Source organism: Rhinopithecus roxellana, chromosome 8 (genome assembly GCF_007565055.1).
Source record: "Rhinopithecus roxellana isolate Shanxi Qingling chromosome 8, ASM756505v1, whole genome shotgun sequence".
Taxonomy (NCBI): Eukaryota; Metazoa; Chordata; class Mammalia; order Primates; family Cercopithecidae; genus Rhinopithecus; species Rhinopithecus roxellana.
This window is the reverse complement of record NC_044556.1, coordinates 1,900,632-1,927,785: the sequence shown is the minus strand read 5'-3', so window position 1 is coordinate 1,927,785 and position 27,154 is coordinate 1,900,632. Positions and strand designations below refer to the sequence as shown.

The following is a 27,154-nucleotide window of genomic DNA, read 5'->3' as shown; positions in this document are numbered from 1 at the left end:
GAGAATAGTTTTAACAGTCTCCCAGCCAGGGATGGGGGATCCACAGAGGACAGAGCTGGAGAATCCCTATCCAAATACTGGTGTGGGGACGGTTTCTGGAGAGGCTGGCTGTGTGGTCTTGGTCTGAATGTGACAAAATACCTCCAAGAGGCCTCTGCCCCTGACTCACCCAGGTTATACTCATCACCTTGTCACCACTCATGTTTGAGTTCTCCACACGGCACTTGGCACCTTCTGATAAGGCATGTTTGTGTAAGCCCCTGGCTGTACCCTGTAACCCCTGGCCCTGGGGAGGGTCTCTGGATACTTGTGGAATGAGTATGTGAATGTTGGTTAGAGGCCACTGTCCTGCAGAGCAAAGCACGGGACAGGTTCAGGCGTTTAGCCGTATAATTGATGTCTGCCCTCAAAAGTCACTGCAGCTGATGAGGACAGGGTGCTCGCATGATCTCAGGGGGTGCGGCCATTCTGCGGGACTGGCAGGTCTGGCCTTGAGGGTGGGTCCTGAGCTTATAGCATATCCTTGATGACAGTAGTGGAGGGTTCTGCTCTTCCTTGAACCTGGCTCATCTTTTGCTGCTGTGGAGTTTGGCCATTCCTGTTTTTTTTTTTTTTTTTTTTGAGACAGGGTCTCGCTCTGTCACCCAGGCTGGAGTGCAGTGGCACGATCACGGCTCCCTACAACCTCCAACTCCTGGGTTCAAGGGATTCTTGTGCCCCAGCCTCCCAAGTAGCTGAGACCACAGGTGCATGCCACCACGCCCAGCTAATTTAAGAATGTTCTGTAGAGACAGGGTCTTGCTATGTTGCCTGGGCTGGTCTTGAACTCATGGGCTCCAGTGATCCTCCTGCCTCTGTTTCCCAAAGTGCTGGGATTAGAGACATGAGCCACCACGCCCGTCAGGTGGCTCATTTTGAACCAGTGACATCTCGAACCAGTGACATCTCAATCTAGGAACTAGGGTGTCCTTTTCACTACTTCCCTCCTCTGTTCCCTCCCTGGTCCAAGCCACCTGGGTCTCTGCCCTGGGTTGTTTCCAAGCCTCTCACCGCTGTCTCCGAAGCCACATTTGCTCCCCTACTGTTCCTCTGTCCCCAGCAGAGAGATGATTCTTCAAGAAACCCAAGCAGCCTGTGGCACTCCAGCGATTCCTCTTCGCTCAAGGGTAAAACCTAAAGCACTTGTCTTGGCTCCGCTCCAGCCTGCTGCTCAGCTGCTCCCCCTATAATTTACTTGGCTCCAGCCTCGGGTGTCACCCACTTCCCCAAAGCTCTGTGCTACCTCAGGGCCTTTGCATTCCCCGCCAGGGAGCCTCATGCTGGCCCTCTGCTGAAATCCCATTTCCTCAGCAGGGCTTTCCTGGGCATACCCACTGTGGCCCTTTGGGCCCTCTGCCCTGCTGTCTTCTCTCCACAGCGCCTGGTACATCGTGACCCTGTATTATGTAATAGGTGCTTTGTTCACGTCCCATTGAGCACCAGCAAGCCTGGGGGGCGGGGGGGATGGCCTCTCTCAGTCGTGCACACTGTCATATCCCGGCCCCTGGATCACTGCCCGCATGCTCCTGTCACATGTAGACCCGCCTGACTGCCATTCATCACCGAGCCCAGCAGCTGGCACAGGCAGGCCCGGCGCAGCAAGAGGCACAGTCCATGTTGGTTGCTTGCATGGCGACTGCAAACTGCACAGTTAGCAGAAAAGGTTTTTGGGAGTGACAGACACCCCTGCACACGGTTGAGCCCTTTGTAGGTCTCCGTGTGACAAGTACCTCCCTGCTGTGCTTTGGAAAGGGCTGCGGCTTGGGAATGGGCTGTGTGGGTTCTCCGGCTTCTTCCTGCTGTCCCTGAGGAACATTGGAAATGGGTCACAACGCAGCAGGTAATTGCAGCCCCCCTCAGGCAGAGCTGAGTGGCTCAGTATTCCATTCAAGGCTTGATCAGCGCTCCTGTGGGCCACATAGAGACCCCAGGACATGACTGGACTAGGAGTTGGGACCCTGATCTCCCTCCCTGGCCAGGTCATGCCCGCCGCCATGCCACTTGACTCTTGGGGACCTGCCTGGAAGGTGAGGAAGTGATCCAGGCTAGCTCGTCCTTGGGGACCGAGTCCTGCTGCACCTGGGGTGGTCACAAATCTGCTTTCAGAAAAATCATGGGGGCGGGGCTAGGGGGCTACTCAGCTGGGAAATCATTACAGACATTTCCGATCATGGATCGCAGTGAAAGTTTTTGGGCATCTAACTCAGAAGTAATTCTAGAGTTGGGATTCTTTTTTTTGCTCTAAGAAAACTCCACCCTAGGCCAGGTGCGGTGGCTCACACCTGTAATTTCAACACTTTGGAAGGCCGAGGTGGGTGGATCACTTGAGGTCAGGAGTTCAAGACCAGCCTGGTCAACATGCTGAAACCGTGCCTCTACTAAAAATACAAAAATTCGCCAGGTGCAGTGGCAAGTTCTTGTAATCCTGGGTACTTGGGAGGCCGAAGCAGGAGAATTGCTTGAACCCGGGAGGGAGGGGTTGTAGTGAGCAACCTCCTGAAGAAATTTTCTTTTTCGTATTTATTTATAGAAACAGGGCTCTCACTGTCTTGACTGGCTGCATGCACTACCATGTCTAGCCTGGATTTTTCTTTTTATGCTTAGAACCTTTGGTCACTGAAATATTTCTTTTTTTTTTTTTTTGAGACGGAGTCTCGCTCTGTCGCCCAGGCTGGAGTGCAGTGGCCGGATCTCAGCTCACTGCAAGCTCCGCCTCCCGGGTTCCCGCCATTCTCCTGCCTCAGCCTCCCGAGTAGCTGGGACCACAGGCGCCCGCCACCTCGCCCAGCTAGATTTTTGTATTTTTTTTAGTAGAGACGGGGTTTCACCGTGTTAGCCAGGACGGTCTCGATCTCCTGACCTCGTGATCCGCCCGTCTCGGCCTCCCAAAGTGCTGGGATTACAGGCTTGAGCCACCGCGCCCGGCCCACTGAAATATTTCTTAAACATTAAATTTCTTTTTTTCTTTTCCTTTTTTTTTTAAGACGGAGTCTTGCTCTATTGCCCTGCCTGGAGTGCAGTGTCGCGATCTTGGCTTGCTGCAGCCTCCGCCTCTGAGGACAGGTTCAAGCCATTCTCCCATCTTAGCCTCCCAGGTAGCTGGGACTGTACAGATGCACGCCACTACACCCAGCTAGTTTTAGTATTTCTAGTAGAAACAGGGTTTCACTGTGTTGGCCAGACTGGTCTCAAACTCCTGACCTCAAGTGGTCTGCCTCCCAAAGTGCTTGGCCTCCCAAAGTGCTGGGATTACAGGCGTGAGCCACTGCACCCAGCCTAAAAATTAAATTTCAATTCAATGTGATAGGGTAATTAGTGCTAACCTTCAGTCATAAACATGTATTAGAATAAGATCCTATGAAGGAGGAGAACAGAAACCAACTTCAAAGCAAAAAGAGAGCAAATGTTAAAGAGCTTATTCATAACCTCTTAGTTTTTTTTAAAGGGATAATGGTAGGGTTCAAATTACCAAAGCATTTAGACTCTGTAGATAGATTTAACAGGGCCCTGTAAATATGTAAAACTTTTAATACCGACAGTAGGCCAAAAATGACATCTTTGGCAACTCTTAAAGCTTAGGTAAAAAATACTAGATGTCACCTTAAAAATGTTGGGGGTGTATATAACATTTGCAAAATTATTTTAGGAGCAAAAAGTTTGCAGAGCACTGAGTTTGCACACTCAGATATTTCTGTCTGATTCAGGATGGGAGGGTGGTGGCAGCTGGTGCTTCTCAATGAACTGGATCTCTCCATGTGGATTTTTTATTATTTTATTTTATTTTTTATTTATTTTTTGAGATGGAGTCTCGCTCTGTTGCCCAGGCTGGAGTGCAGTGGCTCAATCTCAGCTCACTGCAAGCTCTGCCTCCCGGGTTCATGCCATTCTCCTGCCTCAGCCTCCTGAGGAGCTGGGACTACAAGTGACCGCCACCATGCCCGTTTTTTTTTTTTGTATTTTTAGTAGAGATGGGCTTTTACTATGTTAGCCAGGATGGTCTCGATCTCCTGATTTCAAGTGATCTGCTCACCTTGGCCTACCAAAGTGCTGGGATTACAGGCATGAGCCACCGCATCCAACCATCTCAGACATCTTAGTGGCAGTGATACCACTACAGTGGCAGCCATATATGAATATATCACATATAGATGTCATCCAGTGAGCATGGCATGTTCAATACAACTCTATTTATGGCCACCGAAATTTGAATTTAATTTTCACGTGTCATGCAATAGGTTTCTTTGATTTCTTTTCCACCCGCTTAAAAATGGTAAAAACTTCATTTATTTTTTAAAAGATAAAACAAATGTTAAAACCATTTTTAGTTTGTTCAAAAGCCGGCAGTAGACCAGAGTCGCCCTCTCAGCTGTAGTTTGCTGACCACTTTGTCTAAGCCATCATTATCTTCACAGAATTATTTCTACAACCTTTAATTGGACTTTTTTTTTTTGAGATGGAGTCTTACTCTGTCGCCAGGCTAGGATGCAGTGGCACGATCTCGTCTCACCACAACCTCCGCCTCCTGGGTTCAAGCAGTTCTCCTGCCTCAGCCTCTCAAGTAACTGGGACTACAGGCATGTGCCACCACGCCCAGCTAATTTTTGTATTTTTCATAGAGACGGGGTTTCACCATATTGGCCAGGCTGGTCTTGAACTCCTGGCCTTGTGATCTACCCTCGGCCTTCTAACCCGGCTTTTAATAGTTTTTGTAGAGATAGAGGTCTCGCTGTGTTGCCCAGCCTGGCCTCAAACTCTTGGGCTCAAGTGATCCTCCTGCCCTGGCCTCCCAAAGTGCTGGGATTACAGGCATGAGCCAGTGTACCTGACCTGCACTCTGCTTTTGGCCACTTTATAAAATACTGTAGGCCAGGCGCGGTGGCTTATGCCTGTAATCCCAGCACTTGGGGAGGCCGAGGTGCGTGGATCACGAGGTTAGGAGTTTGATACGAGCCTGACCAACGTGGTGAAACCCCATCTCTACTAAAAATACAAAAATTAACTGGGCATGGTGGCACACACCTGTAATCCCAGCTACTCAGGAGGCTGAGGCAGGAGAATCGCTGGAACCTGGCAGGCGGAGGTTGCAGTGAGCCGAGATTGTACCACTGCACTGCAGCCTGGGCAACAGAGTGAGACTCTGTCTCAAAAAATAAAACATAAATAAAAAATGAACTGTACACCTGTCCCCATCAGCTGCCACTCCCTGTCCGCTTTCCTTTTTTTCTTCTTTCCATGTCACATGTCACGTTTGAATATATTACATATAGCGATTTATTTCATTGTCATTCTTTCTTTGCTAAGATGTCAGTTTCATGCGATCAAGGATTTTTGTCTTTCCTTCTATAGCTGAACCCCAAAGTTCTTAACAGTGCCTGGCATGTGTCAGTGAACAAACAAGCCTCAGTTTCCTTATCTGCAAAAGAGGATGAATACATTGCAAAGGAGATGATTCGTGTTGAGGATGAGCCTCAGTGCCTAGCTGGTTGTGAGTGGGCGGGTGGTGTTAGCTGCTGCCGCTTGTATAAGGCCAGCCACATAGATCCCAGTCTAGGCTACTTGGCAAGCTGAGCTCATGGGGGTGGACTAACCTGTCTGCTGGACTCGGGCAGTAGGGGCTTGGCTCCTTCAGTCAGTTTGTGTCCGCAGGGCTCAGCCTCTGGCCCCCTTCCAGCTTTCTGGTCCGACAGCGCCTTCCTGCCCTGAGCTGGAGAGAGACCCAGGTGTGGTCACCAACTGCCACCCAGCCGTGGGTGCAGAGATGCAGTTCTGTACCATTCCCCAGGGGTCTGGGACCCGGGGAGTTGGGTGGTTGGTTCTTGCACTGGAGCTCCTTGAGGGTTGGCCCCAGTGGCCAGGAGCATCAGTTTTTTTTTTGTTTTTTTTTTTTTTTTTTTTTTTTAGACGGAGTCTTGCTCTGTCGCCCAGGCTGGAGTGTGGTGGCATGATCTCAGCTCACTGCAACCTCTACCTCCTGGGTTCATGCGATTTTTCTGTTTCAGCCTCCCAAGTAGCTGGGACTACAGGCCCATACCCCTATGCCCAGCTAATTTTTATAGAGACAGGGTTTCACCATGTTGGCCAGGCTAGTCTCAAACTCCTGACCTCAGGTGATCCACCTGCCTCGGCTTCCCAGAGTACTGAGATTACAGGCATGAGCCACCGCAACCGGCCAATTATTATATTTTGTGTAAGAGACAGAGTTGTGACATGTTGCCCAGGCTGCAGGAATTCCCTAATTCATAAGCAGTCCCTGTGTTAGATCCTCTTGCAGACACACCCATTTACTAATTGGAGAAGCAGACAGGCAAGGCAGGTCTAACACCGCCCCCTGTGGCAGTGCCTCTCAGCATTGAGGACATGCCCCTGCTTTTCCAGGCCCATTGACGGTCTTAGTTTGTGACAGGAAAACATGCAGGGGGCATTGCCCAGCTGTAAACCCTGCCTGGGCCCCCCTGTGGTATGAGTTGCTGATAGACCTTCTGCTCTGGTACAGCCTGGCTGTGTGAGGCTGTGGGGCAGAGGCCAGCGGACTGGGTCCTCAGGCCAGGCAGAGACTCAGTCCTCAGTGTCTGCAGGAGGATTGCATCCAGGGTGGTGGTGGTGTGTTTTTTGTTTTTTGTTTTGGTTTTACCCTTATTTCTTTATTTCTTTCTTTCTTCCTCTTTCTCTCTTTCTTCCTTTCTTTCCCTCCCTCCCTTCTCTTTCTTTTCTCCTTCCTTCCTTCTCTTTCTCTCCTTCCTTCTCTTTCTCTCCCTTCCTTCCTTCCTTCCTTCCTTCCTTCCTTCCTTCCTTCCTTCCTTCCTTCCTTCCTTCCTTCCCTCCCTCCCTCCCTCCCTCCCTCCCTCCCTCTCTTTTTCTTTCTTTCTCTTTCTCTCTTCCTTTCCTTTTTTTTTTTTTTTTGTTGTTGGACAGAGTCTTGCTGTGTCTCCCAGGCTGGAGTTTAGTGGCGTGATCTCGCCTCACTGAAACCTCCGCCCCCAGGTTCAAGCGATTCTCCTGTCTCGGCCTCCCAAGTACTTAGGACTACAAGTGTGCGCCATCACACCCGGCTAATTTTTGTATTTTTATTTTTTATTTATTTATTTATTTATTTATTTTTTGAGACGGAGTCTCGCTCTGTCGCCCAAGCTGGAGTGCAGTGGCCGGATCTCAGCTCACTGCAAGCTCCGCCTCCCGGGTTCACGCCATTCTCCTGCCTCAGCCTCCCGAGTAGCTGGGACTACAGGCGCCCGCCACCTCGCCCGGCTAGTTTTTTGTACTTTTTAGTAGAGACGGGGTTTCACTGTGTTAGCCAGGATGGTCTCGATCTCCTGACCTTGTGATCCGCCCACCTCGGCCTCCCAAAGTGCTGGGATTACAGGCTTGAACGACCGCGCCCGGCCTTTTATATTTTTAGTAGAGATGGAGTTTCACCATCTTGGCCAGCCTGGTCTTGAACTCCTCACCTCAAGTGATCTGCCCGCCTTGGCCTTCCAAAGTGCTGGGATTACAGGTGCGAGCCACCGTGCCTGGCCTTTCTTTTTTTTTGAGATAGGGTCTCATCTGTCACCCAGGCTGGAGTATAGTCAGTGGTGCAGTCATAGCTCACTGCAGCTTTGACCTCCTGGGCTCAAGCAATTCACCTACCCTGGCCTCCCAAAGTGTTGAGATTACAGGTGTGAGCCACTGTGCCCGGCCTTTTTCTTTCTCTCTTTTTTTTTTTTTTTTTTTTTTTTTTTTTTTGAGAAAGCATGGCATCTGTCCCCCAGGCTGGAGCGCAGTGGTGCAGTGATAGGTCACTGCAGCCTTGACCACCTGAGCTCAAGCAATCCTCCCCGTCTGGCCTCCCAAAGTGCTGGGATTATAGGCATGAGTCACCGTGCCCGGCATGCCTTTTCCTTTCTCTGTTGCATATAGCCCTGCTCTCTAGAACGGAGGCGTTATTTTGTTGTAGGAGCTTTTGGGCCTGAGCAAGCCGGGTGGACACTCACATTGCACTTGCAGGCCACTTACCTCGGGCAAGGCCTTCCTCGTTCCCAAGCCCCAGTTTTCCGAGCCACTTAACAGGCATCAGAGTCCTTTGCCTGGGTGAGGCCTGGGTGGTGGTCTCAGCACAGTCCTAAGTACGGGGTGAGCATCTGACAGATGTCACTGTTGGTGGCACATCTGAATGAAACAGGCCAGAGCAGTGCTGCTCTGCGTGGGCCAGTGCTCCTCGGAGGCCCGAGGGCACAGCCCCAGGGAGGGGCGTAGGCCATGGGTGCCACGGAGAATGGGGGCAGGCCCAGGGCTGAGACCCAGGTTTTCCGACTTCCCGCTGTGTTTGTCCTGTGCCATATTCGTCCTCCGACTCCTGTGGCTGTATCGCCCAAGCCAGGAGCTCGTGCGTCCGATGACCATCCTCCAAGGCTGGATTGCTCCCTGCTGTCTTGGGGCTCCCCGGGGTGGGAATAGCAACTCCAGCTTCTCCGGGCCCCGGGCTACCGCTGTCTCTGTACCTGACCCTGGCCTCGGATCCAAGAGCCTAGGGACATTGGCATTGAGACCCTGGCACCTCTCGACTTGCCAGCAGGGGTGGGAGACAGGAGCAGAGTGGTCCAGGGGCCTGGGAGTGGGAGGTCAGCATCTCTCAGTGCTTCCTCCCCACTCCCGGTGACATTCTGCTTCTGCCATGGCACCTCGGGGAGGCAGGTGCGGCCGCCCCCGGGTGCCGCTGAGAAACGAGGTCACACGCCAAGGCCACTGGGGAAGGTGGTATTTCTGGCTGAGCAGGCGTGGCCTGTGCAGGGTTCCTGGCAGCTGAGCCCTAGGTCTTCTCAGCCATCCTGGCATTAGCAGATTGACTTGATATTTCTGGAAGTGGGAAGGAAAGGGAGCCGAGCGGGCCAACCCACGGAGCCGGAGTCCAGATGAATGTGTCGGAGTCTCTGCATTTGTGATGGGGGCAAGGTGATGGGGGTGAGGTGGCCAGCTTGGCTCTGGGCATGATCGGGCCAGGCCTCCGACCTCTGTGCTGGGCATTGCCTGGACAGGGAGCTCAGGCGATGAGTGCAGCAGCGCTTGTGCCCGGCATGGGGACGGTGAGTGCCTGGCTGGCCAGCTGCAGGAGCTGTCGGACCCTTTGTGTCTTTACCTGGGGCCCTGGTTGCACCGACCAGGGCTCGCACCTCCAGCCAGGCCTCTTGTGCCCCAGACTTGGGAGAAGATGCTTCCTGCCAGGGAGCGCAGTCCCCTGTGGGGTCCGAGAAAGCCTGCTGGAGCTTTGAGCTCAAGAGGTGGGCTGTGTGGCACTGCATCAGCTCTGCGAGGGGGCCTTGGAGGCCCATGTGTGGTGGGGTATGGCCTGGCTTTGAACATGCACGCATGGTCTTCTGGGCTCTGGGATTTACTGCTTAGATCTTGGCCTCTTCATTTGTGAAACGGAGTTAATGGTTCCTGCTCCCCTCCAGCTGCTGTAGGAGAGACGTCTGGGAAGCTGCGGCAATTCCAGCCCCGGGCAGGGAATGTGAAATAACTGTTGGTAGCTGTTCTCACTCATCACCATCAGGCAAGTCGAGTCCTAGGACACACAGAAGTTGCAGGTTCATAAGCCATGGTGGGTGAGGCCGGCCCAGAATCCAAGCTCCCCATCTGGCCCAGGTCTGCCCCTAGTCTGGGGCTGAGAGGGCGGGCAGGCGCCTTGCTGGGTCCTGTGATGTGGACTCTGCCGCCAGCAAGGCCATTGAGCCTGCTTGTTTACAGCTGGGAGGGGACTGGGAAGCGCCAGGGTTGGCTTGTTTGTGAAGCTGCGGAAGCTGAGGCTCCAGAGGCCTTCTGTGCCTGGCTGTGTGCGCCAGGCCTGTGGGCTGCGCCTCCAGAGGGTGGGCAGGAGTCGCAGGCTCAGCTCTTCTAGCCTGGGCTCAGGTGGTGCCTGCTCCTCCCTCCTTCCCTGTACCTCTCATCCCCACACCCACTCCACTCTCGGGCCATGTTGCCTTCACCTCCATAGTCTGTCCAGAATCCCGAATTTCACCGCTTGTCTCTGCCTTGTGTGTGTGTGTGTGTTTTTTTTTTTTTTGAAATGGAGTCTTGCCATGTTGCCCAGGCTGGAGTGCAGTGGCGCGACCTCTGCTCACTGCAACCTCCACCTCCTGGGTTCAAGCGATTCTTCTGCCTCAGCCTCCTGAGTAGCTAGGACTACAGGCATGCACCACCATGCCCAGCTAATTTTTGTAGTTTCGGTAGAGATGGGGTTTCACCATGTTAGCCTGGCTGGTCTTGATCTCTTGACTTAGTGATCCGCCTGCCTCAGCCTCCCAAAGTGCTGGGATTACAGGCGTGAGCCACCGCACCTGGCCTTGTTTTTTTTTTTTTTTTTTTTGAGGCAGGGCCTTGCTTTGTCACCCAGGCTGGAATGCAGTAACGCAATCATGGCTCACTGCAGCCTTGAACTCCTAGGCTTAAGCGGTCCTCCTGCCTCAGCCCCTGAGGAGTAGGTGGGACTATAGGTACGAGCCACCACACCTGGCTAATTTTTTATTTTTATTTTTTGAGACAGGGTCTTGCTCTGTGGCCCAGGCTGGAGTGCAGTGGTGCGATCTCAGCTCACTGCAACCTCCACCTCCTGGGTTCAAGCAATTCTCCCGCCTCAGCCTCCTGAGTAGCTGGGATTACAGGCGCCCACTTCCATGTCCAGCTATTTCTTTTGTATTTTTATTTATTCATTATTATTATTATTTTTTAGACAGAGTGTCACTCTGTTGCCCAGGCTGGAGTGCAGTGGCACAATCTCGGCTCACTACAACCTCTGTCTCCTGGGTTTAAGTGATTCTTGTGCCTCAGTCTCCCAAGTGGCTGGGATTACAGGTGTGCGCCACCCTATCCAGCTAATTTTTGTATTTTTAGTAGAGATGGGGTTTTACTATGTTGGTTAGGCTCATCTCAAACTCCTGAACTCAGGTGATCTGCCTGCCTCAGCCTCCCAAAGCGCTGGGATTACAGGCATGAACCACCGTGCCTAGACCCAGATAATTTTTTTTTTTTTTTTTTTTTGAGACGAAGTGTTGCTCTGTCGCCCAGGATGGAGTGCAGTGGTGCGATCTTGGCTCACTGCAAGCTCCACTTCCCGGCTTCATGCCATTCTCCTGCCTCACCCTCCTGAGTAGCTGGGATTACAGGCGCCTGCCACCATGCCCAGCTAATTTTTTGTATTTTTAGTAGAGACGGAGTTTCACCGTGTTAGCCAGGATGGTCTCGATCTCCTGACCTTGTGATCCGTCCGCCTCGGCCTCCCAAAGTGCCAGGGTTACAGGCACAAGCCACTGCTCCTGGCCGGACCCAGCTAATTTTTATAAATAATTTTTGTAGAGGTGGAGCCTTGCTATTTTGCCCAAGCTGGTTCTGAACTCCTGAGCTTAAGTGGTCCTTCTGTCTCAGCCTCCCAAAGTGCTGGGATTCCAGGTGTAAGCCACTGCGCCCAGCCCACTTTTCACCTCTCTGCAGCTCCTTCCTTGCTCCCAGCTCCTGCCCTCACTCCTCCAGGCTCTTCCACCCAACAGTGGCAAGCAGGTAAAGCTGGGGAAGCCAAGTCTTGAACCTGAGCCAAGTCTCATCCCTCCTCTGCTCAAGAACCCTCTACGGCTGCCACTTCACTCAGAGTAAAAGCTAACGTCCTCCCCGTGGCCCACAAAGCTGTGGCACAGACCACCACATCATCTTTCTGCCCTCACCTCCTCCCACTCTCTCCCTGACTGACTCTGCTCAGGCCACACAGGCCTCCTTCCTGTTGAGACATGCTAGGTATAGTGCAGCCTCAGGGCCTTGGCACTTACTGTTCCCTCTGCCTGGACTGCACTGGTTCCCCCACTGTCTTACTGGCCTTTGTTCACATGCCCCTTTCTCAGAAAGGCCTTCCCTGACCACTCTAAAATGGCCATCCTCTGGGAGGTTGTAGTGCGCCGAGATCGCACCACTGCACTACAGCCTGGGCGACAGCGAGACTCTGTCTCAAAAAAAAAAAAAAAAAAAAAAAAAATCGGACCTAAATCTGACCTCCCCCTCAGCCTTCTAGTTTTGTTCACAACTCTTGGTGACAAAACATGCTAGTGGCTGTCTGCCCCCACCCCCTGCTTCCCCAGCACGCACAGCCTAGAATTCAGGTCCCATGAACCCCAGAGGCTGGCTTGGTGTGTTTCACTGCCATATCCCGGGAGCTGGAACAGGGCCTGGGATGTGGGATGGAGGGAGGCAGGAATGAATGAATGGATAACGAATGCAGGCTCCCTGAGCTCTCTTGGCTGGTGGCAGGGCCAGGGTTAAGGTCCCGTTCTGCACCAGAGCTGTCTCCCTCCCTCCCTGACATCGGCTTTGGGACTGTGCCTGAGCCGGCTGCTGCGGGCGCCCTTCCAGCAGGCGGGAGTGAGGCTGTGCGGCCACAAGGGGGCAGTGGAGAGCGTCGCAGTCACTGCCGCTTGCTGCCAGTCATCCCGGTGGTGACGGGTCAGCTCGGCCTCTGCACTGAAGGTATCTCGCTATTGTTAGGGTTTGGATTCACTGTGGCCAGCTGGGCGAGGCGTCACTGCACCAGCTCTCTGGCCCTGGCTTCCTGTGGATGGGCCTCTTCAAGAGCATGGTCAGTGTCCCGGGAGAAGGGGCCTGTGGGTCCTGCCAGGGCTTGGCCCCCTTGTGCACCTGGAATGGCTGTTCTGCTAGTGTTGGTCTAATCATACTTACTTATTTTTTTGAGACAGGGTCTTGCTCTGTCTCCCAGGCTGGAGTGCAGTGGTGCAGTATCAGCTCACTGCAACCTCTGCCTCCTGGGTTCAAACAGTACTCCTGCCACAGCCTCCTGAGTAGCTGAAATTACAGGCGTGCACCACCATGCCCAGCTAATTTTTATATTTTTAGTAGAGACAGGGTTTCACCATGTTGTCCAGTCTAGTCTTGAACTCCTGACCTCAGGTAGTCCGCCCGCCTTGGCCTCCTAAAGTGCTAGGATTACAGGCATGAGCCACCGTGCCCAGTCATCATATTTATTCTTTTTTTTTTGAGACAGAGTCTTGCTGTGTCTCCCAGACTGGAGTGCAGTGGCTGCAATCTCGGCTCACTGCAAGCTCCGCCTCCCGGGTTCACGCCATTCTCCTGCCTCAGCCTCCCGAGTAGCTGGGACTACAGGCGCCCGCCACCACGCCCGGCTAATTTTTTTGTATTTTTAATAGAGATGGAGTTTCACCATGTTAGCCAGGATGGTCTCGATCTCCTGACCTCGTGATCCACCCGCCTTGGCTTCCCAAAGTGCTGGGATTGCAGGCGTGAGCCACCGCGCCCAGTCATATTTATTCTTAATAAGATTCATCCTAAACTGGGGATGATTACGGTAACCCTGTCAGATGGCAGGTGGGGGCAGCCCACTTTGCCATGAGGATATGGAGGTTCAGAGAGGTTGAGTAACTTGTCCAGGGCCACACAGCTAGTAAATGGGCAGGTCTGCTTCTCTGGGTTGTTCGCCCACCAGGCGGGCGCAATCCCAGCAGCTGTGACACGTGCTTAGAAAACGAGAGCCCCCCTTTTCACTCCTCCTGACCCCATTAGTAATATCTTCATGATCACAAAGACAGTGAAGACAGGGGCCCTGTTGCTTGTGACACTCCCCTCCGGGCTTGGGAGGCACAAACCTTGCCCCTGCTCCTCTCCTGCAGGGTGGGCTTCGCACCCCACCCTGTGTCCTGGCTCTTGGCCCTGCCCTGACCTCGTGCTGCCACGAGTTGCTCTTGGCTGGCCCGGGAATCTTGGGCCTCCTGGTGAGAATTCCTCTCAGGCTAGTGAACTGTCATCACAGAGCCACAGGCTGGCAGAGCCACCAGCCCGTGCCCCAGGCCAGAGCGCCTGCCTGCCTGCCGGTTCCTGCCCTCTCCCTGCCCATCGTCTTCGCTGACACCAGTAGCCCCCTCCCACAGGTATCCCTTCATCCGCCCAGAGCATCTCAGCCCCTCCCAGCCCCGTAGCTCTGTGGGCTTCCTCAGAGGGCCTGCCTCTCCTCCCTGCCTCACCGCTTCTCCTGGAGATGGAGCCAGAGCCTGCCGTCTCCCTGTCTGTGCTCAGGACCCCCTGCCTGGGGCTCTGTTCAGCAGCTTCCTGTGCCCTCTGCAGCCTTGGGCTTCCCCTGGGAGCCCCTGCCCCCTGCTGGCCTCAGGCCTGGGCAGGTGTGTATATATATATGTGTGTGTGTGTGTGTGTGTGGCAGGCACAGAGCAGAGGTTGGGGTGGCAGTGGGATGTGGGTCGCGGAGGCCTTGACGTCTCACATTCGGCCCGTCCTCTGGGGGTGGGGAACCTCTCCTGCTCCTCCCATCCAACTGTTTTTATTTTGATGGGTACTTGGGGCCTGTTTGTTACCCCACACCCCGTTGAAAAATAATTTATTGAGGTGAAATTCACGTAACATGAAACTAACCGATTTAAAAGTGAACAGTGGCATTGAGTGCACACGCAGCATCGTGCAGCCTCCACCTCTGTCTCGTTCCAGAACATTTTCCTCACTCCTAAAGAAGACCCAGCAGCAGCCACTCCCCATTGCCCCCCCACCCCCGCCCAGCCCCTGGCCTGTCGTCTGCTCTGGGCATTTGACATAGATATGGGACCCTTTGTGTCTGGCTTGTCTCACTTAGCGTAACTTACTTCTTTTACCCCACCTGGAATATCTTACTTAACTTTGTTACTTAGAAATAATTATAGGCCGGGCCAGGTGGGCGGATTGCCTAAACTCAGGAATTTGAGACCAGCCTGGGCAACATGGTGAAACTCCATCTCTCCTAAAATACAAAAAATGAGCTGGATGTGGTGGTGTGTGCCTGTAATCCCAGCTACTCGGGAGGCTGAGTCAGGAGAATCGTTTGAACTTGGGAGGTGGAGGTTGCAGTGAGCCGAGATTGCACCACTGCACTCCATCCTGGGCGACAGAGTGAGACTCCATCTCAAAAAAAAAAAAAAAAAAAAAAAAATAGAGACACGGGGAATTGCAAAAATAGTATGGAGAAGTCTCATGCTCCCCCCCCCCCCCCCCCCCAGAGCCTTTCTGTCTCTCTAGGAGGAGATGGCCGATGAGCTAGGGATTTGGGGCAGGAAACGGGAGAGGGGCAGCCGTCCCACTGAGGACTCATCCTGCCCAGGTGGCCCTAGCCTTGGGCATTCCTGTCCCTAGGGGCCCCTAGGCGCTGCCCTGCGGCCCGGGCTTACCTCCTTGCAGGCTCGGGCGTCTCCTCTCCTTGGGCTCAGGCTGGCCTGGGCGCCGCTGCTGCAGCTGTGCGTGTGGCCCCTCTCTCGGCCGCCCCCTCCTGCCGCAGCCTGGCGTCCTCTCCCAGCAGCTAGCCGGGACCCCGATGGCCGTACTCTCCCTCCTGGGCCCTGGTTCGGTGCCCAGGTTGGGGGGAGCAGGGTAGGATTTCACCCCTCCCCCTAGCAGCTGGCTGGACAGGGAGAGGGGCTGGTTGTATTTTAAGCTGTTGAGTGGTTCAGCAGGAACTCAGAGGCCTCCTCTCCCTGTGGACGCCGGGCTGCCTTCCTGCGGGCCACACGGGCTCAGAAGCATGTGGGCACTGCCTGTCTGGGGCCCGGGAACTATTAATATACCTGCAGCCACAGGGCAGGCCGCGTGCCCGCCCAGGGCCCTGCTGTGCTAACCCTTTCCCGTGCATCCCGCCCCCTGTCCTCTGTCCCTCTCCCACAAATCCCCTTGGTGGGGTCAGACGTCCCGCGTGGTGTGACCGAGCTCTTTTTTCTGGCCCCTCCATGTGCCAGCTCTTTGGCCTTGTTATCGCTGTGGCTTGGAGGAGCTCAGTAACCTTCCCCTAGAGGCCACATGGCCAGGCAGTGCCTGGAGTTGACAGCAGGGACTCAGGAGGCCCCATGGGCCAGAATTTCCTGACTGCCGGGCCCATTCCCACCCTCCTGTCCAGGAAGTGGGGGCGAGTGTGTCATAGCTGGGGAAATAGGCCCCCATGGTGTGGTGAACCGCTAGGTCAGCAGGGGAGTGGGGATCTGAACCAAACCCCCAGGCAACAATGCCTCCCATCCCATGGGGTGCGTCCGTCTGTCAGGGGTCACCTGGTGCACCCCACGCACCATCTCAGGGGACCCTCGCAATCCTGGGAGGTAGTCCGCCTCCTACCTGCCCCCTTCTGAGACCTAGAGAGAGGCGACATGCCTGGGGTCCCCCAGGGACTACAAGGCAGGGCTGGTTACGGTTCCCGAGTGCAGGCCACCAAGCCCCCTTGTCTCCCACTGTCGTTGGGAGTGTGCAGGAGGGGTGCCCACCTTCTCTGGCTTGACCGTGGTGCCCTCTCCCTCAGGGTGGCCCTAGCTGCCATGACCCAGTCTCCCTGGGCTCTGGGTTGGTGGACCTGCCCTGGGATGGCCCCGGCCCAGAGGTTTGTTTCTGAGTGTTATGTCCTGCTCCTTTTCCTCAGGCAGCCTCTGGGGGCCCCCGCTGGGGGTTCTGTGGGTAGGAAGGGTCCCCCAAGAATTGCTGGCCGGTGGCTGACTTGGTATCAGGCCTGCCTGCTTGCCATGACCCCTGTGTAATAGGATTGCACTGATCCCTGCATAGGGTGGGTCAGATCTGCAGGGGCTGTCTCCTTCCAGCCCTGCCCCTCTGCACCCCCATTGTTAATCACTGGCCTGGGGGCTCAGGGAGGGCTGGGCCGGACTCCTCCCTTAGGGGCTGGCACAGGCCTGGCTCTTGGACGCAGGAAGCGCCGGGCTTTAGCGGGGTCCAGGTCCTGGGTAGGGTGCAGTGTTTAGGCTGACTCAGTGGGAAGCCTGCCTCAGGTGGCTACAAGGTGAGAAGTGGGTGGGGAGGAAGGTCGGGGAGGCCTCATCAGCCCAGACTGGAGGCGCTTGCCTAAAACTTCCAAGCACCCTGATCCTTTACACACTCTGAGAGAGGCTCTCTGCACCCATAACTCCGGAATCTGTCACCTCCCTGGTAACACACATGCACAAGGAAAATAATCCGAAGTGTCTCTTACAGCTCCGAAGGGGAAGTGGATGATCTGTCTCGCGGATTCTCAAAATAGCTGGGATTTCTCCAAGCCCAGTGAACTCCCTAGGCCTGAGCTGCGAGCTGGGGCCTGCATGGCCTGCTGGCCTCTCGGCCTCTCACTCTCCTCAGGCCGCTGGCTCTGTGCAGGGTGGGGGCTGGGAGGTGTCGCCATGCCTGCCCCTGGGGCTTTCCCTGTGCTGGTGCTGTTGAGGGACTGACCACTCAAAAACTGCTTTCAGGGCAGCCTGGCTGCTGGGGGTCAACTCCTAAACCCTCCTCAGAGAAGGTCTGTGGCATGGCTCCTGGGAGGGGGGCGCAGTCCGGGGTGGTTTTATATTTAGCTGGGCTGTGGCTGTGGTTGCCACTCGGGTTACATCTGGCACAGAAGCCGGCAGTGCCAGGGCCGGCACGGGCTCCTTTCCAGCACCGCGGCAGAATTTGATCGCGCTTGCCCGGCCCAGGGCTGCTTCGCGTGGGGAGGTCGGTGGTGGGGGCTGACGGCTGGCAGCTGGGGCTGCTGGCCACCGTGGGCAGAGCTGAGTGGCAGGGCTGGTGGCAGGCGGCATGGACATGAGCTTGAACTTGGTGGCCCGGGAGGCTACCCCAGGTCTCCTCCCTGGCCTCAATGGGCTCCCCAGGCCCGCACCCCCAAAGGTGGCCAAGAAACCTAAAAAGGCTGTTCTCTTCTTCGAGGTGGAGATTCTGGATGCAAAGACAAGGGAGAAGCTGTGTTTCCTGGACAAGGTAGGACCGGAACATGGGCTGCACTGGGCCAAGGGCCCTGGGCCCGAGACCCCCCTCCTTCCAGCCCAGGAGCTGTCCAGTGGGGCCCTGTGGAGGGGTATGCCCTCACTTGGGGTAGGGTAGATAGCCCCGTCCCCTGGGTGTGGCGGGGAAGTGGAGGCATGGGAGTCTCAGTAGACCCTGCGGGGATTTTGGTCCTGGGAGGGCGGTGGAGGAGTGGCCTTGCCCCTGCTGAGCCTTGCCCCTGGGGGAAGGGGCTTGGGCTGTCCCTGGGGAGGAAAGAGGGCCTTTGCGCCCGGGGGAGTCATGGGTGAGGAGTAGAAAGGAGGGCCAGAGAAGCAGGCTTGCCTTCCCTTGCTTAATCTGTCACTAGCTGGGCTGGGGGCCTGCTGGCTGAGGGTAAAACTGGAGCCCCAGACCCCTGCTGTCACTGCACTGGCAGGGCCCTCGCTGCTTCTTCCCTGATTGTCCAGGCCTCTGCCTTCCAGACCCCAGCCCTTCCCCCTTCCCATAGCTGCAGCCCAACCCCAAGCCTGCCATCCCCTTCATTACCTCCCCGTCCTGGGTCTGGGCTCCCCGCAGAGCTGACGTCCCTGCGCCTGTGCTTCCTCCAGGTGGAGCCCCACGCCACCATTGCGGAGATCAAGAACCTCTTCACCAAGACCCGTGAGTCCTAGGCCTGGCCACGCTGCCCTCTGCAACCCCTCTGACCAGGGACCTTAGGGTGGGAGGGATCCCATCCTGCACCCCTCTCCCAGGGGCCTGCAGAGATGCCCGAGCGTGGCCTAGGCTTCTGGGGCGTGACTGGGGCAGGCGCCCCCACGTGGCACGCCGCAGGAACGCCCTTGCTGGGCTCTGGGAAGGACAAGATCCTGCTTCTGCCCGCGCTCTTCCGGCCTGTGTCCTGGAACTGCACAGGCCTGAGGCTTTGCCCCCGGGTGGGAGGAGCTGTGGAGTCCTGGGGTCCCTGCACCCTGGGAACCCTGAGAAGCTGGCACAGCGACTGGGCAGCGGACCGGCTGAGCCCTGCCAGTCTGTGGGCTGTGACCGCCCTGTTCTCCCCGCAGATCCGCAGTGGTACCCCGCCCGCCAGTCCCTCCGCCTGGACCCCAGTGAGTACAGCTCTCCGCTCAGCCCGCCCCCTAGGCTCCTGGGTGGCAGTGGGAGAAGGCCCGGGCAGCCCCTGAGCCCTGGCCCGCCTCTCTGCAGAGGGCAAGTCCCTGAAGGATGAGGATGTTCTACAGAAGCTGCCCGTGGGCACCACAGCCACGCTCTACTTCCGGGACCTGGGGGCCCAGATCAGTTGGGTGACGGTGAGTCCTGACCCTACCCACGGCCTCCTTTCCCATCAGACACATTGGGTGACTCATCTTGCCTCCCTCTTCCCTCAGGTCTTCCTAACAGAGTACGCGGGGCCCCTTTTCATCTACCTGCTCTTCTACTTCCGAGTGCCCTTCATCTATGGCCACAAATACGACTTCACGTCCAGTCGGCACACGGTGGTGCAGTAAGTGGGGCAGGCGGGAGGAGGGTAGGGGAAGGCAGAAGACCTGCTGGACCAGCCCCAGCTGAGCCCGCTCCCCCCTACCAGCCTCGCCTGCATCTGCCACTCATTCCACTACGTCAAGCGCCTGCTGGAGACGCTCTTCGTTCACCGTTTCTCCCATGGCACCATGCCTTTGCGCAACATCTTCAAGGTGAGAGCCCGCCCCCGCCTCACCCCTAAGCCCGGCCTTTCGGCCTCACCCCGTCCACATCGAGCCCTACCCCATAGCCCCTCCTATCTTCCACTACGCCCTCGCAGAGCCCTACTCCTAGGCCCCGCCTAACCTCCCCAGCCCCGCCCCTGCAGAGTCTCTAGGCCCTGCCCGTCCTCCCCAGCCCCGCTCCAGTTTTACCCCTAGGCCCCTCCTGTCCACTACACCCTCATAGAACCCTGCTCTAGCCTCACCCCTTGGCCCTGCCTATCCTCCCCAGTCCCGCCCCAAGGCCCCTCCTGCCCTTCCCCACCATGCTCCTAGGCCCCTAGGGATGAGACAGAATCTGCCCTGCCCGGCGCTGGCCCAGGTCCCATCCCTGCCCCGCTCCCTTTCAGAACTGCACCTACTACTGGGGCTTCGCCGCGTGGATGGCCTATTACATCAACCACCCTCTCTACACGCCCCCTAGTAAGTGGCCTCAGACCGTCCTTCCCTCCCCCACAGCCCCCACCCACCGGGTCCTCCCTTCATTGGCCTCCCCTCTCTGCTTCCTCTGCAGCCTATGGAGCTCAGCAGGTGAAACTGGCGCTCGCCATCTTTGTGGTAAGGAGGCTGGGTGTGGGGACGGGTTGGGGGGGAGTCTGGGCAACCCTAGGCTGATCCTGCTTCTCTGACAGATCTGCCAGCTCGGCAACTTCTCCATCCACATGGCCCTGCGGGACCTGCGGCCCGCTGGTGAGTGCCTGCTGGGGGCAGGGGGACAGCTGGGCTGGGTGAGGGGCTCTGACTTTCTCCTGTCTTGCCTTCCAGGGTCCAAGACCCGGAAGATCCCATACCCCACCAAGAACCCCTTCACGTGGCTCTTCCTGCTGGTGTCCTGCCCCAACTATACCTACGAGGTGAGGGGATGCCTTACCCCTCTCTGCCCTGGGACTTGGAGTCCCATATGGAGGGGCCAACCCCTAGGAGGGGGCGCCTGGCTGGGCAGCTGCTTTTGCATTGGGAGCATTGGGAGGTGGAGACTGCGGCCTCCCTGCTGTAGGCACCGGGAGGCGTGTTCCATTGGGCTTTCGCAGTATACAGCCCCGCCTCCACTGGAATTGGGTTCCCATCCCTGACTCAGAAAGCAGGGGCTGGGGGAGGTGGCTGACTTGAGTCCAGAACAGCCACAGGGTGCGAGGCTGGCGGAACAGCGGGCCTTGTCCCGCCCTGCCCACCCTCACCCTCCGCCCCTGCCCACAGGTGGGGTCCTGGATCGGTTTCGCCATCATGACGCAGTGTCTCCCAGGTGAGCCTGCCGCCCTCCCTCGGCGGGGCCCTGCCCCTCCAGGCCTGTAGCTCCTCCCTGACGCCTGTTCTTTCCTGCAGTGGCCCTGTTCTCCCTGGTGGGCTTCACCCAGATGACCATCTGGGCCAAGGGCAAGCACCGCAGCTACCTGAAGGAGTTCCGGGACTACCCACCCCTGCGCATGCCCATCATCCCCTTCCTGCTCTGAGCGCTCATCCCTGCTGGGGCTCAGCCCCTCACCCGGGTGGCATTCTGGGGGAGGAGTGGGGCCCACAGCTCTCCAGCACTCGGAATAAACCCCGCCTGCCCCTGTCGGACTCGGGCTGTGTGTGTTTCTGTCCGGGGGTGGGGACCACCACATGCCCCTCGCTCTCTGCCCACCCTCGCGTTGGCGCCGTAAGAGTGGACTCTGGTGAGGGGCCTGAAGGCTTTTATTTGACTGGTCCATAGGGTGGGGAGTGCACCCCCTACAGGGCCACCTGGGGGTCCACTTTCCCGGGTCCCTGGCCTTTGGCCAACTCTGCCGCCTTCTTCTCCCGCCTCTTCTTTCGCTGGAGGAGCCTCCGCTCCCGCTCAAACTCCTTCATGCGCATCACATAGCTGAGGGAAAAGCACGAGAGGGGCTGTCAGGGTCCCTGGCCAGCACACGCCCTCCAAGCCCTGGGAAGTAAAGGGGCTGTCCCACAGCACTGTGGGGGAGGCCTCTGAAGACGACAGACCCGAGTGCCTGTGGTTTAGGTCTGGGGTCTGTCCACGCAGATGGCAGGGCTTCCCACTGGAACCTGGGCTTGGCCACTCCCCTAGGTGGCTTCAGCCACCTGCCCTGTCCCCATCCAACAGGCCCCTAGAAAGCCCTCTCTGGGACTAAGGTGGGGCCTGGCTAGAAACCTCAGTGGCAGTTCAGGTCCCTGGCCTCTGGAGCCACATCCTGCCAGAGGCCAGGGCCTGGGTGGCATGCAGGCTGTGGTGGTTGGCAGGGGGCTCAGGTGAGCCGGGGGTATGGGGTGCTTGGGTGGGCCGGGGTTGTGGAAGGCTGGGGGTGTGGGGTGTTGCGGGCCGAGGGTGTTGGGGGGCTGGTGTGGGGGTTCTCACTCGCGGTGCTCGCAGTAGTGCCAGTCGTGCCGCTCCTGTTTGCAAGCCAGGAAGTTGGGGAAGTTGTCGCGCTTGCACTTGAGCAGCCGGATGAGGTAGTGGGCACAGTAGTCCCGCAGCTGGAGCCTCAGCTGCGCGTCCATCATCTCCTGCTGTGTGGCCACCATCTCTGCAGGGAGTGGACGGGGCTCAACCAGGCTGAAGGCCTCCCACCCCAATTCCAGGGATCCCCAGGGGACCGAGGCACACGGCATTAGGAAGCCACAGCTCAGGGTGTCCCCCATTAACATCCAGGTGGCAGATGGTAGTGGATAGCAGACGCCTTTGACGGACGCACTGTCCTGAAGGGGCCTCCTTTTCTAATTTGCACAAAGGCAACTCCAGACACCAAAGCCCAGATAGGAGAAGGTGGCTCCCCATCACCCTGAGGCACCTCAACATCCTGCGCTGGATCCTTGCCTCTCCTCCCGCAGGGATGCCCGTCCCTAACTCTCTACAGCCCCGCTCTCCAGAGTCCAAGCTCAGAATCCACCTTCTCCCAGAGTACCCCCTCAGACTCTCCACCTGCACCTGGAGCTCCAGTCAGCACTCCTAGCCTTTCTTGTCTGCAACCCGCCTGAGTCCCAGCTCTGCACTGGCCGGCGGCGTGGCCTCTCTCTGAGCCTCAGAACTGACTGTCAGGTCATGGAAGTTACCTGAGCATCCACTGAGCTAACAGTACCTGTAAGATCCTTAGGCGTGGGCTCAGAAGACAGCTGGACTAGTATCTGGGTCCCAGTGCCCCACTCACCTAGCAAACCCGACTCCGGACAAATCAACCTTCAGGAGGCTGACGGGAGCCTGAGGAACCTTGGACATCCACCCCGGAGCCTGTGCCTGGCGATCCTGCACTTGTTCCCCGCTGCCTCCCTCAGACCCAGCCTCCCTAGCCCTCCTGACGTCCACATTTTTCTTGGTCCCAGCTCTTTCCCATTTGCGCAAGTGAGAGGAGACATATTCACATCTCAATGGCAGTCATCCCAGGCTGGCTTCTCTCCCCTCTGCTTCCCAGCTGTGATTGTCTCATCCCACTCAGGCCCAGGTCCTCCTCTCCTGCCCCTTGTTCCATTCTCTGGCTTCTGTCCCACCCTCTCACTGCCCAGACAGGGGCTCTCACAGGGCCACCCAACAGCCCAGGACCCCAGCCTCCCACTTCCTTCTTTCCTGTGGCTCCTCCCACATCCCGCCTTCCCAGGTTTCCTCCCATCTCTATGGCTGCCTTACGTTAAGCTTTGTTCTGACAGCCTTCTTCTTTTCTTTTCTTTTCTTTTGAGATGGAGTCTCACTCTGTCACCCAGGCTGGAGGGCAGTAGCAAGATCTCAGCCCACTGCAACCTCTGTCTCCCAGGTTCAAGCGATTCTCCTGTCCTCAGCTTCCCAAGTAGCTGGAACCACAGGCGTCCACCACCATGCCTGGCTATTTTTTGTATTTTTAGTAGAGATAGGGTTTCGCCATGTTAGTCAGGCTGGTCTCGAACTCGTGACCTCAGGTGATCCACCCACTTTGGCCTCCCAAAGTGCTGGGATTACAGGTGTTAGCCACCGCGTCCAGACTGAGAGCCTTTTTCTCTGCTGCCACCCCTTATGTAGATGAGCCCGATGTGGTCCCTCCACCCCACACCTCGCTTGAGCCCCAGGCCTGGGTATCACCTGCAGCCCCTGGCTGTTCCCTATCAGCACTTGGAGCTCCAGGTGGCAATCCTAGACTCCTCCCTCTTTTGTCTCAAACTTATAATCAGCTAGCAGCAAGGACTTTAGACCGCCTACTGTGTGCTTAGTGGTGGGGATACAGCACGGAACACGACACACAAGTGTCCCTGCCCTGGGAGGGAGACACAGAACAGACAGAAGACAGAGCACCACAGCGTGTCTGGCAGTGCTTAAGTATCAGGGAGACCAGCCTGGGGAGCACAGAAAGATCCCATGTCTAGAAAAAATAATAAAGTTATCTGGGCACGGTGGTGCACACAGAGAAGGCAGAGCTACTTGGGAGGATCCCTTGAACCCAGGAGTTTGAGGCTGCAGTGGGTGGTAACCGCACCAGTGCACTCCAGACTAAGCAACAGAGTGAGAGCCCATCTCTATAAACAAATAAATAAATATGGGCCGGGCGCGGTGGCTCATGCCTGTAATCCCAGCACTTTGGGAGGCTGAGGCGGGTGGATCACTTGCGGTTTGGAGTTCGAGATCAGCCTTGCCAACATGGTAAAACCCTGTCTCTACCAAAAATACAAAAATGAGCCAGGTGCGGTGGTGCGCACCTCTAATCCCAGCTACTCGGGAGGCTGACGCGGGAGAACTGCTTGAACCAGGAAGGCGGATGTTGCAGTTAGCAAAGTGACTGGCTGAAAGGGGGTGGAAAGGAGGAAAGAGAGGGCAGGGGACAGTGGTCTAGGAGGGAGGGAGGGAGATAATAGAAAGGCCAGGCAGCATGAAGAGTCCACTGGAGAACCAATCGGGAGACCAGTCAGCAGGGACTCCAGGAATGTGCCACCACACCCAGCTAATCAAAAAATAATAATAATAATAATTGTAGAGACAGGGTCTTGCTATGTTGCCCAGGCTATTCTTGAACTTCTGGCCTTGAGCACTCCTCCTGCCTTGGCCTCCCAAAGCATTGGGCATGAGCCATTTTGCCTAGCTTAGAGCTCTTTTTTTCTTATCTCCCCCGCATCATGTTCAGTTGCACGGGGATAGGCACCAAGGAAGGGAAAGAGGTGAGTTTATCCAGAGTAAGCGAGAGAGAAGGGCAGCGGGTTGCTAGCGTTTGCAAAGCTGATCTTGGGCAAAGCAAGGTATGTGAGGCAATGGGAGGGAGGTGGACGGACCAATGGACTGCAGGTTCAGCTGGGGCGGAAGGACTACCTGGAGTGAGGACACTGGAGTGATTATACCATCTCCCAACTTTCTCTCAAATCCAGGCTGCTTAGAGGTCTGTCTCAAGCTTGTCACCCGCTCAGCAGACAGCGGGACCTTTTGACTGACCAAACCTGACTGTGTCCCTCCTCTGCTTAGAAGTTTTGGCTCTGCCACCTCTCTCTGGTCAACCCCTACTCGTGCCCCTTCACATCTTTTTTTTTTTTTTTTTTTCCCCAGACAGAGTCTCGTTCTGTCACCCAGGCTGGAGTGTGGTGGCCCTATCTCGGCTCACTGCAACCTCTGCCTGCCGGGTTCCAGCCAATTCTCCTGCCTCAGCCTCCCAGACAGCTGGGATTACAGGCACGCACCACCACACCTGGCTAATTTTTGTATTTTTAGTAGAGACGGGGTTTCACCATATTGGCCAGGCTGGTCTCGAACTCCTGACCTCAGGTGATCCACCGGCATTGGCCTCCCAAAATGCTGGGATTACAGGTGTGAGACACCGTGCCCAGCCTAATTTTTGTATTTTTTTTTTTTTTGAGATGGAGTCTTGCTCTGTTGCCCAGGTTGGAGTGCAGTGGTGTGATCTCAGCTCACTGCAACCTCTGCCTCCTGGGTTCAAGCGATTCTCCTGCTTCAGCCTCCTGAGTAGCTGGGACTACAGGTGCACACCACCATGCCCCCAGCTAATTTCTGTATTTTTAGTCGAGACAGGGTTTCACCATATTGGCTAGGATGGTCTTGAACCCCTGACCTCATGATCTGCCCACCTCGGCCTCTCAAAGTGCTGGGATTATAGGCATGAGCCACCGTGCCCGGCCTTAATTTTTGTATTTTTAGTAGAGACGGTGTTTCCCCATGTTGGCCAGGCTGGTCTCGAACTCCTGACCTTAGGTCATCTGCCCGCCTCAGCCTCCCAAAGTGCTGGGATTACAGACATGAGCCACCGCGCCCGGCCACCCTTCACGTCTTTGTTTCCAGCCGCTGCCTACTGGAAGCCTGCCTTGACACCACCCTGCCTGATTCCACCATCCTTCCCACTGTGCTGTGAGTTCTCTGGAGACAGTGCCTGCATTCTTCCAGTTCCCTGCTGTATCCGCGGTTCCTAATGTGGGACGTGGCCCAGAGCTGGCTCTCGGTATGCCTGTGATATTACTACATTAAAAGCAAAAACAAACACACGAACCAAAAAACCGTCCTACGGGCGTAGTGGCTCACATCTGCAATCCTAGCACTTTGGGAGGCTGGGCAGAAGGATCGCTTGAGCCCAGGAGTTGGACACCAGCCTGGGCAACATAGCAAGACTCCTATCTCTACAAAAAATAAAAAATCAGCCTGGCATCCTGGCACGCTCCTATAGTCCCAGCTACTCGGAAGGTTGAGGCAGGAGGATAGCTTGAGCCCAGGAGGTCGAGGATGCAGTGAGCTGTGATGGCACCACTGCACTCAGCCTGGACAAGAGAGCAAGATCCCATCTTAAAGCAAAACAAAGCACTTTGCAGGATGGTATTCGCGGCACGAATCTTATTTTCTTGTGCATGCACCACAATTGCAGCGACATTAGTAAAGGGGTACAATGAACATGTCCCTGCCCTCCCGTGACTTCCCACGTCTCCCAAGACTCGGCCCGAGGCCGGGAGTGGTGGCTCACGCCTGTAATCCCAGCACTTTGGGAGGCCGAGGCAGGCGGATCACAAGGTCAGGAGATCGAGACCATCCTGGCTAACACGGTGAAACCCCGTCTCTACTAACAATACAAAAAATTAGCCGGGCGTGGTGGTACACATCTGTAATCCCAGCTACTGGCAAGGCTGAGGCAGGAGAATCGCTTGAACCTGGGAGGTGGAGGCTGCAGTGAGTCGAGACCACGCCACTGCACTCTAGCCTGAAAGAAAAAGCGAGATTCTGTCTCAAAAGAAAAAAAAAGACTCGACTGAGCTCTGCGCGCCGCATCCCTGCCCGATCCCCTACTTGTCGTCTCACTTTTGCACCCTGGCTTTTGCTCAAGCCGTGCCCTTGGCCTGGAATGCCTCCACCCTCAGGCGGGGTCACGCACGTCCTCTGGACTCCTAGTCTAGACCGAAAACCAGACACAACACCTGAGGTTAGAGCCCAGTCTTGGGGTTCCAGGGGTTCGGGGGTTCAGGCTCCCGCGCCCCACGCCCTCTGGTCGCGCCTGCGCATTGGGCCTCACCGCGCTCCTTGCGTTCGGGGAAGCCGTAGTCGGGCGGGAAGGTTGGCATCTGCAAGGGGTCGGGCTCCACCGAGGCATCGCCCAAGTAGCGCCGGACCAGGTGCGCCCCCATGGCTGCAGTCGCTGCAGTTTCCTGCAGCAGCCGAGGGTCACCTACCTCCTACCCGGAACCACTGACCCCTCAGCCAGACACGGCTTCCG

At 56.4% G+C, this 27,154-nt stretch overlaps 2 protein-coding genes across 5 annotated transcripts in view; one reads left to right on the top strand and one right to left on the bottom strand.

The window, feature by feature from the left end:
* The window catches only part of TECR (trans-2,3-enoyl-CoA reductase), a 35,464-nt gene extending 14,381 nt beyond the window's left edge, over positions 1-21,083 (top strand). The window contains exons 1-13 of one of the 4 annotated variants that reach the window (XM_010361564.2): positions 1,092-1,166; positions 17,728-17,778; positions 18,393-18,444; positions 18,846-18,890; positions 18,988-19,091; positions 19,170-19,285; positions 19,370-19,475; positions 19,874-19,946; positions 20,038-20,081; positions 20,156-20,213; positions 20,289-20,377; positions 20,721-20,766; positions 20,847-21,083. In XM_010361564.2, the coding sequence (XP_010359866.2) occupies positions 1,107-1,166; positions 17,728-17,778; positions 18,393-18,444; positions 18,846-18,890; positions 18,988-19,091; positions 19,170-19,285; positions 19,370-19,475; positions 19,874-19,946; positions 20,038-20,081; positions 20,156-20,213; positions 20,289-20,377; positions 20,721-20,766; positions 20,847-20,974 (972 nt within the window). In that variant the 5' untranslated portion in view covers positions 1,092-1,106 and the 3' untranslated portion in view covers positions 20,975-21,083. Of the gene's footprint in view, positions 1-1,091; positions 1,167-17,727; positions 17,779-18,392; positions 18,445-18,845; positions 18,891-18,987; positions 19,092-19,169; positions 19,286-19,369; positions 19,476-19,873; positions 19,947-20,037; positions 20,082-20,155; positions 20,378-20,720; positions 20,767-20,846 lie in introns of those variants that run through there. The other 3 variants (XM_010361565.2, XM_030935172.1, XM_030935173.1) reach the window with 3 other exon arrangements.
* Positions 21,084-21,179: 96 nt separating this feature from the next.
* Positions 21,180-27,154, bottom strand: NDUFB7 (NADH:ubiquinone oxidoreductase subunit B7). Its single transcript, XM_010361563.2, has 3 exons — positions 26,954-27,154; positions 21,859-22,027; positions 21,180-21,366 (listed from the first exon to the last, which is right to left on the bottom strand). Exons 1-3 carry the CDS (start codon positions 27,063-27,065, stop codon positions 21,234-21,236), a joined length of 414 nt encoding a protein of 137 aa, XP_010359865.1. The 5' UTR covers positions 27,066-27,154; the 3' UTR covers positions 21,180-21,233.

Excerpts from the sequence above, each read along its gene's own strand:
- NDUFB7 (XM_010361563.2), bottom strand. The coding sequence starts at position 27,065 with ATGGGGGCGCACCTGGTCCGGCGCTACTTGGGCGATGCCTCGGTGGAG. Across the intron at positions 22,028-26,953 it reads CCCCGAACGCAAGGAGCGCG|AGATGGTGGCCACACAGCAG; the intron begins GTGAGGCCCAAT and ends CACTCCCTGCAG. Across the intron at positions 21,367-21,858 it reads CACTACTGCGAGCACCGCGA|CTATGTGATGCGCATGAAGG; the intron begins GTGAGAACCCCC and ends CTTTTCCCTCAG.